This window comes from Salmo salar, chromosome 12 (assembly GCF_965601325.2).
Source record: "Salmo salar chromosome 12, fSalSal1, whole genome shotgun sequence".
NCBI classification, from domain to species: domain Eukaryota; kingdom Metazoa; phylum Chordata; class Actinopteri; order Salmoniformes; family Salmonidae; genus Salmo; species Salmo salar.
The window spans coordinates 79,109,214-79,124,559 of NC_138302.1; the positions used below are offsets into that span (position 1 = coordinate 79,109,214).

The 15,346-nt window shown below is 41.8% G+C and overlaps 1 protein-coding gene across 2 annotated transcripts; it reads left to right on the forward strand.

The window, feature by feature from the left end:
• The first annotated feature begins 7,435 nt into the window (after positions 1-7,435).
• cep15 (centrosomal protein 15) lies at positions 7,436-14,690 on the forward strand. 2 transcript variants are annotated; one of them, XM_014133447.3, is made up of 4 exons: positions 7,436-7,560; positions 13,210-13,333; positions 13,510-13,578; positions 13,768-14,690. In XM_014133447.3, exons 1-4 carry the CDS (start codon positions 7,511-7,513, stop codon positions 13,957-13,959), a joined length of 435 nt encoding a protein of 144 aa, XP_013988922.1. In that variant the 5' UTR covers positions 7,436-7,510; the 3' UTR covers positions 13,960-14,690. The 2 variants fall into 2 exon arrangements, with proteins under 2 accessions (XP_013988922.1, XP_013988925.1); XM_014133450.3 differs by having other exon boundaries at positions 7,439-7,560; positions 13,215-13,333.
• The last annotated feature ends 656 nt before the right edge of the window (positions 14,691-15,346 follow it).

Below are 15,346 nucleotides of genomic sequence, written 5' to 3' on the forward strand. Positions count from 1 at the left end.
AACTGATTGGCTTAAACACATTAAGAAGGAAAGAAATTCCACACATTAACTTTTAACAAGGTGTAACCTGTCTGAAATGGCTAGCTAGTTAGCGGGGTGCATGCTAATAGCGTTTCAATCGGGGACGTCACTTGCTCTGAGACCTTGAAGTAGTTAAGTAGTTGTTTCCCTTGCTCTGCAAGGACCATGGCTTTTGTGGAGCGATGGGTAACGATGCTTCGAGGGTGACTGTTGTCGACGTGTGCAAAGGGTTCTTGGTTTGAGCCCAGATTGGGGCGAGGACAGAGATGGAAGCAACACTGTTACAAAGGCACATCTGTTAATTGAAATGCATTCCAGGTGACTACATCATGAAGCTGGTTGAGAGAATACCGAGAGTGTGCAAAGCTGTCATTAAAGGGCGGCTACTTTGGAGAATCTCAAATATAACATATATTTTGATTTATTTAACACTTTTTTGGTTACTACATGATTCCATATGTGTTATTTCAAACCCTGGAATGAGTAGGTGTGTCCAAACCTTTCACTGGTACTGTATGTATGTATGTATGTATGTATACACACAATTCCTGACATTTAATCCTAGTAAATATTCCCTGTCTTACGTCAGTTAGGATCACCACTTTATTTTAAGAATGTGAAATGTCTGAATAATATTAGAGAAGGATTTATTTCAGCATTTATTTATTATATATATATATACACACACAATTCCTGACATTTAATCCTAGTAAATATTCCCTGTCTTACGTCAGTTAGGATCACCACTTTATTTTAAGAATGTGAAATGTCTGAATAATATTAGAGAAGGATTTATTTCAGCATTTATTTATTCACATTCCCAGTGGGTCAGAAGTTAACATACTACCAAATACTAATTGAGTGTATTGCCTTTAAATTGTTTAACTTCGGTCAAATGTTTTGGGTAGCCTTCCACAAGCTTCCCACAATGAGTTGGGTGAATTTTGGCCCATTCCTACTGGCAGAGATGGTGTAACTGAGTCGGGTATATTGGCCTCCTTGCTCGCACACACTTTTTCAGTTCTGCCCACAAATTTTCGATAGGATCGAGATCAGGGCTTTGTGATGGCCACTCCAATACCTTGACTTTGTTGTCCATAAGCCATTTTGCCACAGCTATGGAAGTATGCTTGGGGTCATTGTCCATTTGGAAGACCCATTTGCGACCAAGCTTTAACTTCCTGACTGATGTCTTGAGATGTTGCTTCAATATATCCACATAATTTTCCTTTCTCATGACGCCATCTATTTTGTGAAGTGCACCAGTCCCTCCTGCAGCAAAGCACCCCCACAACATGATGCTGCCACTCCCGTGCTTCACAGTTGGGATGGTGTTCTTCAGCTTGCAAGCATCCCCCCTTTTCCTCCAAACATAACGATGGTCATTATGGCCAAACAGTTCTATTTTTGTTTCATCAGACCAGAGGATATTTCTCCAAAATGTGCGGTCTCTGTCCCCATGTGCAGTTGCAAACCGTAGTCTGGCTTTTTTATTGCGGTTTTGGAGCAGTGGCTTCTTCCTTGCTGAGCGGGCTTTCAGGCTATGTCGTTATAGGACTCGTTTTACTGTGGATACAGGGGCGGAAATCCCGGGGGGGATGGGGGGGACACGACCCCCCCATCCTGGGAAAAATATGATTTGTCCCCCCCAATATATCACTGAAACATAACTATGTAATTTAAATAATATTAATAATACGCAATGAAAGCAATTGTGCTGATTATAGACATTTAATAACACGTTTTTAAGTTTCAAACGATTGCAACCCCCCCCACCCTTTGCCTCACAATGGTTTGATCCACTGCCAGTTCCTTAGTTGGCAAGGTAACAGAGGGGTCGTATCTACTGTCTGAAAGGCACTCAATGCACGTAACTGACGTGAGGTTAATCCAGTCAATCGCGCACACACACTAGCTGAATATGCAGAGCTAGCGCACAAATATTAACTATTAAGCTAGCTAGTACCTATTCCATTTATGTGGCATCGTCAAAGATGGAATCAGCATGCAGATGATGTAAGTTAGTGCTTCAAAGTCCCTGTGATAAGGTTAGCGATAAACTGAAATCCAAACTGAACAGAACTACACTCTTATCTACCATTGTCTTAAATATATTTAATGGTCTCGTTGCAAAAGCTAAATTGTCGCAAGTGAACTTTTATTTATTTATTTTATTTCACCTTTATTTAACCTGGGTAGCAAAGATTATAGCAAACACCACTGAAACTGAATTGGTGCTCGCTAGCTTTGCAAATTCAGCTATTGTTGGAAGCCAGCCAATATGAAACAAACTATTAAAATTACAAAAGGTTGCAGCATATGTTGTGTAAATGGTGAACTCATACAGATGTCAACTCATGTCATTTTAAACAGTTTCACATTTGCTAGCTACCTTTTAGATCGAAGCCCAAATAGAATGATTGAAGATGATAGAAGCCCATCTCCTACTGTAAATAACCTACACACTGTGTGTGTAGCCAGCCAGCCAGCCAGCCAGGTAGAAAAATGGCAGAAAAATAAGACGGACATCATTTTTTCAATACTCCAAAACGCATAGTAAGAACCCTAGTAGCCTAATATCTCAAAGACTAGACCACTCTCAACTTAAACTGGTGACTGAACTAAGATTTGTTAAAGGCAATGGTATTGCTGTTGTGATTAGTTGTGTAGTTTTGGGTACCGGTAGTTAGGAGTACGGCAAACACCTTATTTCTTTGGTTCCTCAATATACATTTACCATATTACAATGTAGGCTATGTGTTACAGCACTACTTTTGGTGTCCCCCTCAGGAATTGCTCTTGAGAAAATGTCATGTAATTGTCCCCTCCAAAGTTGATATCAGATTTTCGCCCCTGTGTGGATATAGATACTTTTGTACCTGTATCCTTCAGCATCTTCACAAGGTCCTTTGCTGTTGTTCTGGGACTGATTTGCACTTTTTGCAAAAAAGTACGTTCATCTCTAGGAGACAGAAAGCATCTCATTCCTCAGCGGTATGACGGCTGTGTGATCCCATGGTGTTTATACTTGCGTACTATTGTTTGTACAGATGAACGTGGTACCTTCATGCATTTGGAAATTGCTCTGATTTCTTTTCATTTTCCCATGATGTCAAGCAAAGAGGCACTGAGTTTGAAGGTAGGCCTTGAAATACATCCACCGGTACACCTCCAATTGACTCAAATGATGTCAGTTAGCCTATCAGAAGCTTCTAAAGCCATGACATAATTTTCTGGAATTTTCCAAGCTGTTTCAAGGCACAGTCAACTTACTGTATGTAAACTTCTGACCCACTGGAATTGTGATACAGTGAGTTATAAGTGAAATAATCTGCCTGTAAACAATTGTTAGAAATATTACTTGTGTCGTGGACAAAGTAGATGTCCTAACCGACTTGCCAAAACTATAGTTTGTTAACAAGAAATTTGTGGAGTGGTTGAAAAACGAGTTTTCATGACTCCAACCTAAGTTTATGTAAACTTCCGACTTCAACTGTGTGTGTGTGTGTATATATATACATATACAGTTGAAGGCCTACCTTGCCTACCTTCAACTGTGTGTGTATATTACATCTAGACGTTCCGCTAGCGGAACACCTGCTCCAATATCCAATGATAGGGGTGGCGCGAATTACAAATTCCTCAAAAATACAAAAACTTCCATTTTTCAAACATATGACTATTTCACAGCATTTTAAAGACAAGACTCTCCTTTATCTAACCACTCTGTCCGATTTCAAAAAGGCTTTACAGCGAAAGCAAAACATTAGATTATGTCAGCAGAGTACCAAGCCAGAAATAATCAGACACCCATTTTTCAAGCTAGCATATAATGTCACAAAAACCCAGAAGACAGCTAAATGCAGCACTAACCTTTGATGATCTTCATCAGATGACACACCTAGGACATTATGTTATACAATACATGCATGTTTTGTTCAATCAAGTTCATATTTATATCAAAAACCAGCTTTTTACATTAGCATGTGACGTTCAGAACTAGCATACCCCCCGCAAACTTCCGGAGGAATTTGCTAACATTTTACTAAATTACTCACGATAAACGTTCACAAAAAGCATAACAATTATTTTAAGAATTATAGATACAGAACTCCTCTATGCACTCGATATGTCCGATTTTAAAATAGCTTTTTGGTGAAAGCACATTTTGCAATATTCTAAGTACATAGCCCAGGCATCACGGGCTAGCTATTTAGACACCCGGCAGGTTTAGCCTTCACCAAAATCAGATTTACTATTATAAAAGTTTGATTACCTTTTGTTGTCTTCGTCAGAATGCACTCCCAGGACTGCTACTTCAATAACAAATGTTGGTTTGGTCCAAAATAATCCATCGTTATATCCAAATTGCGGCGTTATGTTCGTGCGTTCCAGACACTATCTGAAAGGGTAAATAAGGGTCGTGCGCATGGCGCAATTCGTGACAAAAAAAATCTAAATATTCCATTACCGTACTTCGAAGCATGTCAACCGCTGTTTAAAATCCATTTTTATGCCATTTTTCTCGTAAAAAAGCGATAATATTCCGACCGGGAATGTCCATTTAGCTAAACAGAGGAAAGTAAACAAAGCTTTCGGTCGACGCGGGCACGAGCCTGAGTCTCACAGTACTGTAACCAGCCACTACCCAAACGCGCTACTTTGTTTGAGCCAGAGCCTGCAAAGCCACGATTCAGCTTTTTACCGCCTTCTGAGACCCTATGGCAGCCGTAGGAAGTGTCACGGGACAGCTAAGATCCTCACTCTTCAATAAACAGAGACAAGAAGAACGACACCTTGTCAGACAGGCCACTTCCTGAATGAAACCTTCTCAGGTTTTGGCCTGCCATATGAGTTCTGTTATACTCACAGACACCATTCAAACAGTTTTAGAAACTTTAGGGTGTTTTCTATCCATATGTAATAAGTATATGCATATTCTAGTTACTGGGTAGGAGTGGTAACCAGATTAAATCGGGTACGTTTTTTATCCAGCCGTGAAAATACTGCCCCCTAGCCATAACAGGATAACACACACACACAGTTGAAGGTAGGCCTTCAACTGTATATATATATATGACATTGCACATGGTCTCCCCCTACATACTGCTGTTTAGGAGTTTGACTGACAGGGGGATGAATGAGTGCTTATATTTGTTCAACTTACACTGAGGAACTGCGTCTGTCTGATGGGAGAATCTAAAACTGGGTGGAGTACATGGGAGGTCTGACATTATTTTCTTGGCCTGTCTCATAATTGTTTGTTCAAAGACAGTCTGCGGTGACAGGTGCTACTAAACCTCAAACCCATCACCTTCATGGCTGTCTGGATCAGGTGATGGATTTGTGATTTTTAAGGTAACTGACAAGTTGCCAAACCAGGCTGAAATGCCTTGGAATAGAATGCTCTCTATGACAGCCTGGTCAAATAGGAGCATGACCTTCTGTTTGACTCCAAAAACCCTGAACCTACGCAAAAAAATAGTCGTTGTTGGACTCTAGAGCATTTGCAAAAGTGGGCCTGAGTAACGTCCACATTATGGACCACCACAGGTAATTGGTCACCAACAGATTTGGGGTGAAAAAACATTTCCTCAGTTTGCTTGACATTTAGGATGAGGTGGTGGTCATCACACCACTGTAGAAACCTTTATCTCTGACCTATAGACAGAAGTATCCGTTTCTAGACATTAGGCCCAGAATGGCAGAACCATCAGGAAACTATATTGTCCAGTTATCAGGGTTTCCACTTGTACATTCTTTTGAATACAGTGTGAATAGGATGGGTGAACTCAGCCTTGGGGGACACCTTAATGTCCTTGGGCTCAGACAGGGTCTCATTCACTCGGACCTGCTGTCCTGTTGGTCAGAAATGAGTGATACAACCTGATGGTATAGGGTAAGACTGACATCTGTGTGAGCTAACTGAGGAGGATGTGTGGCTGCTGATCTAAAATCCACAAATAGCAGAGGAGCATAGGCCTTGGGGTTCTCCAGCGCACTCAACACTGTCATTTCCTCGGTTTCCGGTCCATTCCTATGGATACATGTTCTTGCGGAAATGGTGAGAAGAAAGTCAGAAGTGGATATATGGTTGGGTTTTGGCGCACTTGTTTGAAATTGAAAAGTGTCGTGGTAGCTTTTGATAAAGAATAACATCAAGACGAAGCAGCTGCATTATAAGTGGGATGCACTATTGAGCGTTACATCCCGAGGGGTTCGTGCTGATTGTGACAGACGGTTAAATGGCGTCCCTTGAGAAGACAAGAACAAGATGTGTCAGGAGAAGTGCAGTATTATCATAAGGAGACGTACACTTGGAATACAGAAGAGGAATGGAGGGAAAAGAGAGGCATAGGAGGTCTAAAAGAGAGAGGGAGGAAGATGGTGAGCTTGAGACAGTTAAAAATGGTGGGAAAAGGGAGATGGTTTGTTAAAGAAGAATGGTAGACAGTGTAAGCAGAGTGAGCTGAAGACAGGAGTAGAAATGGAAGCGAATGAGGGCAAAGTATTGGAGGTGGTAGGTGTGGTGAAGTTCTCAGAGCCCGAGGCTTGCACCGAGGGTCAGGATAAAGATGAGTCTGTGACATTAGGAGTGAAGTGTTTTGGAAAAAGTGGACCCTGATCCATTTGTGATTTCAGGGTGGGTGAAAACAGAGTTGGGTACTGTGGAATCGGTGAGGGTAACCAGAAGTGGTCTTGTGATAATTGTTTGTTTCTGCTGGTCAGAGGGAGAAGGCGCTCGGCATTAAACAAATGTGAATTGTTTCGCTCTCAACAAAAGGAGCGATTACTTGGGTAGCAGTAAATGTAAAAGTTGACCAACTGAAGATTCCTGGTGTGAGAAGTGTGCAGAAGGGCATGAGACAAAGGAATGTGTAGCATTGGGAGGAGTGGTATGTGTTAATTGTAGGGGTGCCCATGGAGCTTGGAGTCAGAAATGTCCCGTGGGAGATAGGTGGGTTGAGGTTTCCAGGGTTAGAGTAGTGCAGAAGTTGTCATATGCTGAAGCAGTGAAGAAAGTAGAGGAAGATGGGTCAAGGGGGAGGGATCCTGAGAGGAGTGGTTTGAGTAGTATATCTGTACCAGTACAGAGAGAGAGGCCAACAAGTGATATATGTTTCAGTAAGAATGGATTTTTAGCATTGATAGCAAGTCGCAGAAAATTGAGGTTGTGGTGGCAGCTGCAGCGAAGTAGTTGGGTGTGCGAGACTTGACATCAGAAGAGTTACAGGGTGTGTTAAGTGGTGATGTCCCATCCTTTCAGGTTGTTGGCATGAGGTATGACTAAATAGATTTAAATAGTGGAGTAGGGTGTTTGTTATTTTAATTTTCTTTATATAATTTTTTTTGTGAGTGTGGTGTTAGATTAGGGAGTTGTACTCCAGTCTAGTAGGTGGCGGTAATGCAACATATTGGATGCCAACCGCCGTTTTACCTCATCGAAGAAGGTCAGCAGTGTCTATCTCTTTCTAGTTAAATTAGCAGAATGACATCTCCATTTGAAGAAGTTGAACTGAACAAGAAACACGAAGAAATGTGAGCTATTGTCCAGTTAAACATTTTTAGGGAAATGTTGACCATTAGTAACGTGTCGTCAAGGTTAGCTAACGCTAGTGCTTGTTGTCTAACATTAGCTGTCAGAACCATGTGACGTTAACGGGGAATGGAAACACTATGATTTAGAACGCCAGCTAACTGTAAAAAAAATGGCGGAATTTCCAGAGTAACTCTGAGTCTATTACAGAGAATGAAATTATGTTAGTTAGGGAGCCAATAAACCTACTAAAGCCGTTAATGTTTGAGCCGATCGTTGCCCCAGATCAGAGTTCGTTCTCGTGGCAGTAACAATACATACAAAACACCTCAGCTAGAGAGTTGGCGTAGCCGAACACAAACTGGTGTGAGTGGGGATGCTGCCAGATAATGGCTGGAGAATGAGTGTGTGTGTAGTAGAGAGATGGTTGCGATACAGCACAAAATCCCAGCCGACGGTGGCTGCGTTACATCCAGTCTGAGGTTCCTGTCAATCTGTCTGGATGGCAATGTATTTATTGGACGTGTCACTAATCCTTATGAAGGACTTCCTGGCAGAAGAGGTGCTCGACCAGTCAGCAGCCGATATGCCAGTTAAATAATTGGTGAAATGCGGCTTGATTATAAATTAAGGTTTATCCGTGGTGGGTAGGTGCTCAATATATATAATCAGTATCATATAATACTTATCATTAGCGCTGTTTGGCGCAATGGTAACATATTTGCCTTTTGATTAGACGACCAGAGTTCGAATCGCAGACAGCATCATGATTCATGAAATTTCATTCTAACCAATAATGGGTAGTGCTCATTATGAATACATTGTGATTTCGTTTCGGTATCATTCTATCTTTTCTTATGATTTTGTTTGCAGAGCATTAAGGCTGTCAGTTTATCACCAGTTCACCCTATGGGCACAAGGGAAAATTACATGCTGACTACACCGTTCGCGTCGCCTGCGCAAGCGGTGCAAAATAAATGTACACATACATGTTATTCAATCATTGCACTCTCACTGCTCGTGAGCGCTTAAATATAACTTTGTTCTATTTGTGACTCTCAATGCACTGCAAGTTCTGCCTCTCCCATCTAATTGGAGAAAGATGAACTGAGGTCCACACTCCAGTCGGTTGTGGTAATGCACCTAAAGTTGGTTGCCAACCTCCATATAAAATCCAAATAATAATAAGGTTGAAGGAAGGAGGCGAGATGACTAGAAACAAATTCGGTTGAGCATTTTATCTTTGGATTAATTGTCGGAGTAGAGGACCTTGTGCATTTCAGTTAAAATAACAACCCAATGTTTATATCCCTTGACAAATTCGCTAGCAATAGCAAGCTAGCTATTAATGCTTTTCGCCCTGTCCCCAAATTAATATAATTGGTTCAGTTTTTGATATTTCAACCTGCGTGTCCTGATCACGTCAGGTGTGGGTGGACAAAGTCAACTTGCGTGCGATGGCGCACAAGTGCGTGCAATCTGGTCAGCATGTTAGACGAGGTGTATGGCGGCTCATCCCTGTGTGTGTCGTTTCTTCCATAAGGCGCGGATACCCAGAAGCAAAGGCATTTACATAGGGTTTGAATAAAACCAGTTCATTCGTAAATCTAGCTTGCTGTAATTTTTAAGACATTTTATTTAACTAGGCAAGTCAGTTAAGAACAAATTCTTATTTACAATGACGGCCACCTCTGGTCTCTTGGCCCTCCCACGCTGACATAGACCTAATGCCTGCACCTTATGTAATTATAGTATTAGTTAGCTTGTCCACTATAACAGGTTCAAGCGTAACCAGATGAACTTGCTTTGAAGATAAAACTACTTTCAACCCGCACTAATCCCACGTCCCTGACTTCAACAAGCTTTGGCTGCCATCTTTTGGAAGGAATGGTAACTACACCGGGCAGCTAGTTGGCAGAGTCAAAGTAGACTTTAATAATATATGCCATTTAGCAGACGCCTTTATCCAAAGCGAACTGGGTGGAAACAGATCATAGAGACAGGATTACAAATTTGATATCATGAATGGTCAGTCCTTGCATCTATAGCACTGCCTATGAATTTGAGAGTGGTTACATTTCTCCAGCTGCATCCCTTAGCATTTTACCAAAAGAGGAGCAGGGAGTCCCTTTGTTATTGTTTCTATTGCCACTTTAAGAAGTTAAGATGCAGATGAAATACACACCAAAGTATGTTACAGATACTATATGTCCCATCACTCTGACAGTTAGTGAATACACAGCATTCAGCACAGCAAACAATCAATCAATGAAATGTATTTTACAAAATACCTTTTTACATCAAAATAATAACCACAGTGGTTATAGAGGGTGCAACAGTTCAACACCTCAGGAGCAAATGTCAGTTGGCTTTTCATAGGTTGAGAGAGAGGGAGTCGAAACAGCAGGACCGGGACAAGGTCGCACACCCATTGAAACGGGTAAATAGAAATCAGTGGAAAAACAGTTCCACTCTGATTCCCTTTATGGATGGGTGTATCTTTGAATTCGCTGTTGAATGGCCTGCTCCTTCTCTACTTTCAGAACACCAGCCCCCTCCCCTAAAGTGATCGATAGTATATCTTGGCTCGCACTGTGATGATGTGATTCTGAGCTCTCAGGTTCATACAGTGAGTTATGGTCTTCACTGATCTCACTCTCCGTCAGCTCCATCTGTGGCGTATAGGGGCAGGACTCGGTTATATACTGATGGTCGTGAGCGCTATCTAGCTGGGCCCCGAGCGCTTTAGTGATGGTCCCGGTGGACCTCTTCTCCACCGCAGCACAGGAACACTGGCACCCAGGGGTCAGTTTTGCATGCTGTACTAACCCTTCTTTCCTGTTTGGCATGCTGTACTAACCCTTCTTTCCTGTTTGGCATGCTGCACTAACCCTTCTTTCCTGTTTGGCATGCTGTACTAACCCTTCTTTCCTGTTTGGCATGCTGTACTAACCCTTCTTTCCTGTTTGGCATGCTGTACTAACCCTTCTTTCCTGTTTGGCATGCTGTACTAACCCTTCTTTCCTGTTTGGCATGCTGTACTAACCCTTCTTTCCTGTTTGGCATGCTGTACTAACCCTTCTTTCCTGTTTGGCATGCTGTACTAACCCTTCTTTCCTGTTTGGCATGCTGCACTAACCCTTCTTTCCTGTTTGGCATGCTGTACTAACCCTTCTTTCCTGTTGGTAGAAAACAATTAAGGCATCTGTTAGGCTATAGTTATATTCAAGAATCACTGCATATACTTGAAATAAACAATAGCCTTAGAAATAACATGGATTTGCATGTACCTCCTCTGCCTCCTTCAGTCTCCTCCAGGATGAAAACCATCCTGTCATCCTGAAAACAAACATGTTTTGTTAAGACAACTGAACCCAAATATATTAGTTGGCATTAACAAGCTACCTGTCTTGTATGCTTTGTCAACACACACAGCCAATACAGGGACATTTATTTTTCAGCAAACATTAGCTATGTCAACTTCACCGGAACCGGTGCGAGATATTGCTTTTAAAACATACCTCAATCCAGGAATGAGAAATGTATTACAGTACTTGACTATCTGAGGTGGAAGCTAGCTACAGTAACTACCTAATAACGGGTATACGGAGAAACTGTGTTGCAGTTGAGTTGCTTGCTAACGTTGTTTGCTGGGGGGTGTTACACGAAACACTTCCGATGCAATTAGCTAGTTACCTTCATCTAGAGTTGCAACAAAGTTGTTCAGTGTCTAACGCTAGCCTAGTCAACAACAGTCATGACCATTAACGTTACCTCAGGCTCCATTACATTGACTCGCGGAACCTCCTCCGTTCAGTCGCTTTTGCTTGACTCTGAAGTCAGCGGTGTTGATGATGGTCGGTCGGTAACCCCTACAACATAACCCTCAATTTTAAATGGAGGCGCAAGCAGAGGGCTTCAACATAGGCCTATGACTCCTTTCCATTCGGAAACTCCCGGTTGCCGCATCGCAAGTGCCCTTCATCGTGAAGTCTGCCTCTGCAAAGTGCTGTCTACAGATCCTGCTAGCTCAAGCTGGCACGTCCTTCCTCTTCAGGACATGGAGCCACTTCTTCAAAAGTTGTGGGTCCTCCGGCAGCCGATGGTAGCTTACCGAGGGATTTTTTTGGAGCCAATTCCTACAGCCTGGCGCTATACAGTTCATGTTTGAATTACTATTTGTTGTTGCCATCGATTCACTCTTCGCACGAAAACGTAATATGGTAAATGTAGCTAATGCTAACTAGCTGATTAAAAAAGCCTGCAGATCCGAGCCGCTTGCTTACAGCTGGACTATGGTCTGACAGCATTCCTGTTTACACTGAGTACACAAAACATTTGGAACACCTGCTTTTTCCATGACATAGACTGACCAGGTGAAAGCTATTATCCCTTATTGATGTCACTTGTTAATACCGCAAAGGAATTTTTAAGCTTTGAGAGAATTGAGACATGGATTGTGAATGTGTGCCATTCAGAGGGTGAATGGGTAAGACAAGATTTGTGCCTTTTGAACAGGGTATGGTAGTAGGTGTCAGATGCACTGGTTTGAGTGTGTCAAGAACTGCAGTGCTGTTGGGTCTTTAACGCTCAACAGTTTCCTGTGTGTATCAAGAATGGTCCACCACCCAAAGGAAATCTAGCCAACTTAACACATCTGTGGGAAGCATTGGAGTCAACATGGGCCAGCATCCATGTGAAACGCTTTCGACACCTTGTACGGTCCATGCCTCGACGAATTGAGGCTGTTCTGAGGGCAAAAGGGGGTGCAACTCAATATTAGTAAGATGTTCCTAATGTTTTGTACACTCAGTGTATAATAAGACACCGCGGAACCGGTGCGAGATATTGCTTTTAAAACATACCTCAATCCAGGGATGAGAAATGCGGTATACTCCGAATTGTCCCATTTATCCCAACTGTTACAACAAGAAGATTGAGCAACTGCTCGTTTTTAATTAAACTGACATTTTTGGCCTCATGGTAGCTAGCAGTAGCAACAGCAGCCATTATGAAATGGTGCGTCATGTTGAACATTAACAGAGCTGATTGGCTGACACTGCCATTCCAAAACGGCTGCTGCGGCTTCTGCTACCTAGCATGAGGAGGAAAAGGACCGTTTTCTGGAAAAACTAGCAGTCGTTCAATGTTCTTGTTGTAACAGACCGTGCAAGGCGTCGAAAGTGTTCCACAGGGATGCCGGCCCATGATTGAGGTACGTTTTCTGAGCCATATCTTGCGCCGGCTCCTCGTGTCATAATATACACAGGAATGATGTCCGACCCTAGTGCAGCTGTAAGCAAGCTGATCGGATCTGCTGGCTAGCTGATAATGGCATGTTCAAGAGCATTAAAACTGTGATGTATCATGGGTAAATTGTGACTGATCTACAAATAATATTAAGTAGTTATTTGTGATGCAAGGTGATTTGTAGATCAGTCAGTCAGCAGTCGCCTGCACTGTCGGCTGCAATGTCAAACTTTAGCTGGCCCCCTGAGTTTGTTTAAAATGTCATAAGTGGCTTTGGCTTGCTGAATATCCAGAACAAAAGTATAGGTAGCTCAATTTAGCTCTACTTGAATAACATGCAGAGCCTAAAGCTCATTTTCACATGGAAGCATAGCTAAGGAAGTCATCCATGTTGTGTCAAGTCTAGGGAAGAGGGCTGTGCTCCTTCAGCAGATGGAGAGTCGATATGAGCAACAGAAGAGCAAGAGGAGGCAGCAGGTGAAGCTGTCACAAGCTGCACATGAGAGAAACGCCCAGCTCCTCCAGGTATGAATCTACCAAGTGCCTCTCAGACCTGCTGCTAGGTTCTCTACTTGAATGTACACGTTCAGTGCATGCCTTTTATTGTGCATGTTGATGAGGCTGGTATACTGTAGGCTTTGAAGGCCATGTGTAAAGGAGTAGCTGAATTTGTGATAGGCTGATCCTTTCTCCAAATACAGGACTTGCAGAAAATGGAGAATTGTCTCAGAACAAGAAAATTCCCACACCCTGACATCCTCAGTTTGGAGGTAAGGGTCTCTTAGTAACAACAAATTAACAATACATGCCCTCTCTGAAGATTGCCTTTCCTCGCCTAATTTTCAATGGGAGCTATTCTGAGTTGTGTTGCAGCTTGACCCTACTATACCTGATAATCAAGTACAGTCAGGGGGTCACACGTTGTTGACACAGGCCGCTGTACTGTTGTCTTGTTCCAGACTCGTTACTGGGCATCAGTTGAGGAGAAGATCCCAGAATGGGAGCGTTTCCTCCTGGGTAAGGGCCCACATCCTAGCAGTGACCCTAGCAGAACACCTAAACAACGAAAACAGAAAACTACACCCAGAGACCATGTCCCCACACAAGATGGGGCTCTGCCTCCTCGTCCTATACTGAAACATGTCAAATGACCTGAAGTGGACAATCTGGCTTTTGACTTAATCTTATGTGATCAACATGGAGTGAAGGAGAAACTAAAATCAGTTGACACTGTAGATTGAGGTTATTGTGAGTGTCTGAGGTAAATGCTCTTTTTTTATATAGGCCATATTGAGTCTCATATGGGCTGTTTTCCTATGAGAATAACAGTATTCTTAGCACCAACATTATTGAGTAGGCATCATGTTGATTTCCATTGTGTTTACACTGCAGATCCTTTTTGTGCTCAGCCATTTTGATGTCTCAGGGTGAAGCTCAGATTTAGCCTATTACCCCTCAGTCTACAGAATTGCTGCTCTTGATTGCAATGTTTACAAGCAATGCTCACACTTTCAGTGTGATGGTATTGCCTGTAACACTTTATGGTAATCCCATCCCATCAGAATTCTATTTGAAACAAAGAATATGGTGTCTTTGAATTCATGGCTCATATCTGCCCACTAGGGGGAGGTAGCCCCATAGATTTGGATAACAAAGGCAAATTCCTTCAGTTACTTAGACTCAGGTCATTCACTTCATCTGTCACTCAGCAATGATTTAATCAAATTTGCTTTTATTTATTTGCATGTATTGTCTGTATACTAGTTATGTTTTTTTCTTATGTGTTAATTAAAGCACTTTTTTTTGTTCATGTACTGTGTAATATCTATTAGGCGTAACAAGCAATGTACATATGTAACCAATAAAGTGTTTTATTCACATTCTTCATCTATATATTCCATTCACTGCAAATGTAGTTTTTTCCCTAATAAATCATTATAGTTTAGCTTGTTAGTCCATTAAAAAGCATGAGCTGACACACACCTAACTTTGTTGAGTTGACTAACAGATAATAAACTATACAAATAAAATGTTGCACATGATATACACACTCAACAATTCAATATGTTCCTCCATTAAAATGTTAGCGTATAACTTATTTCTAACATTTTTTTTTTTACATGTATTAACCCATCCACCACCCCCCACACTTCATCACACAGTATACAGTGCCTTCAGAAAGTTTTCACAACCCTTTTTCCACATTTTGTCTTAGCCTGAATTTAAAATTGATTCAATTGAGATTTTGTGTCGCTGGCTTACACATCATACCCCATATCAAAGTGAAATGATGTTTTTAGAAATGTTTACAATTTAATAAAAAATGAACATCTGAAATGCCTTGAGTCAATAAGTATTCACCCACTTTGTTATAGTAAGCCTAAATAAGTTCAGGAGTAAAAATGTACTTAACAAGTCACATAAGTTGCATGGACTTTCTCTGTGTGCAATAATTGTGTTTAACAGGATTTTTGAATGTCTACCTCATCTCTGTACCCCCAAACATGAAATTCTGTGTAAGGTCCTCAGTCGAGCAGT

Excerpts from the sequence above, each read along its gene's own strand:
- cep15 (XM_014133447.3), top strand. The coding sequence starts at position 7,511 with ATGACATCTCCATTTGAAGAAGTTGAACTGAACAAGAAACACGAAGAA. Across the intron at positions 7,561-13,209 it reads AACAAGAAACACGAAGAAAT|TCTAGGGAAGAGGGCTGTGC; the intron begins GTGAGCTATTGT and ends TGTTGTGTCAAG. Across the intron at positions 13,334-13,509 it reads GAAACGCCCAGCTCCTCCAG|GACTTGCAGAAAATGGAGAA; the intron begins GTATGAATCTAC and ends CTCCAAATACAG.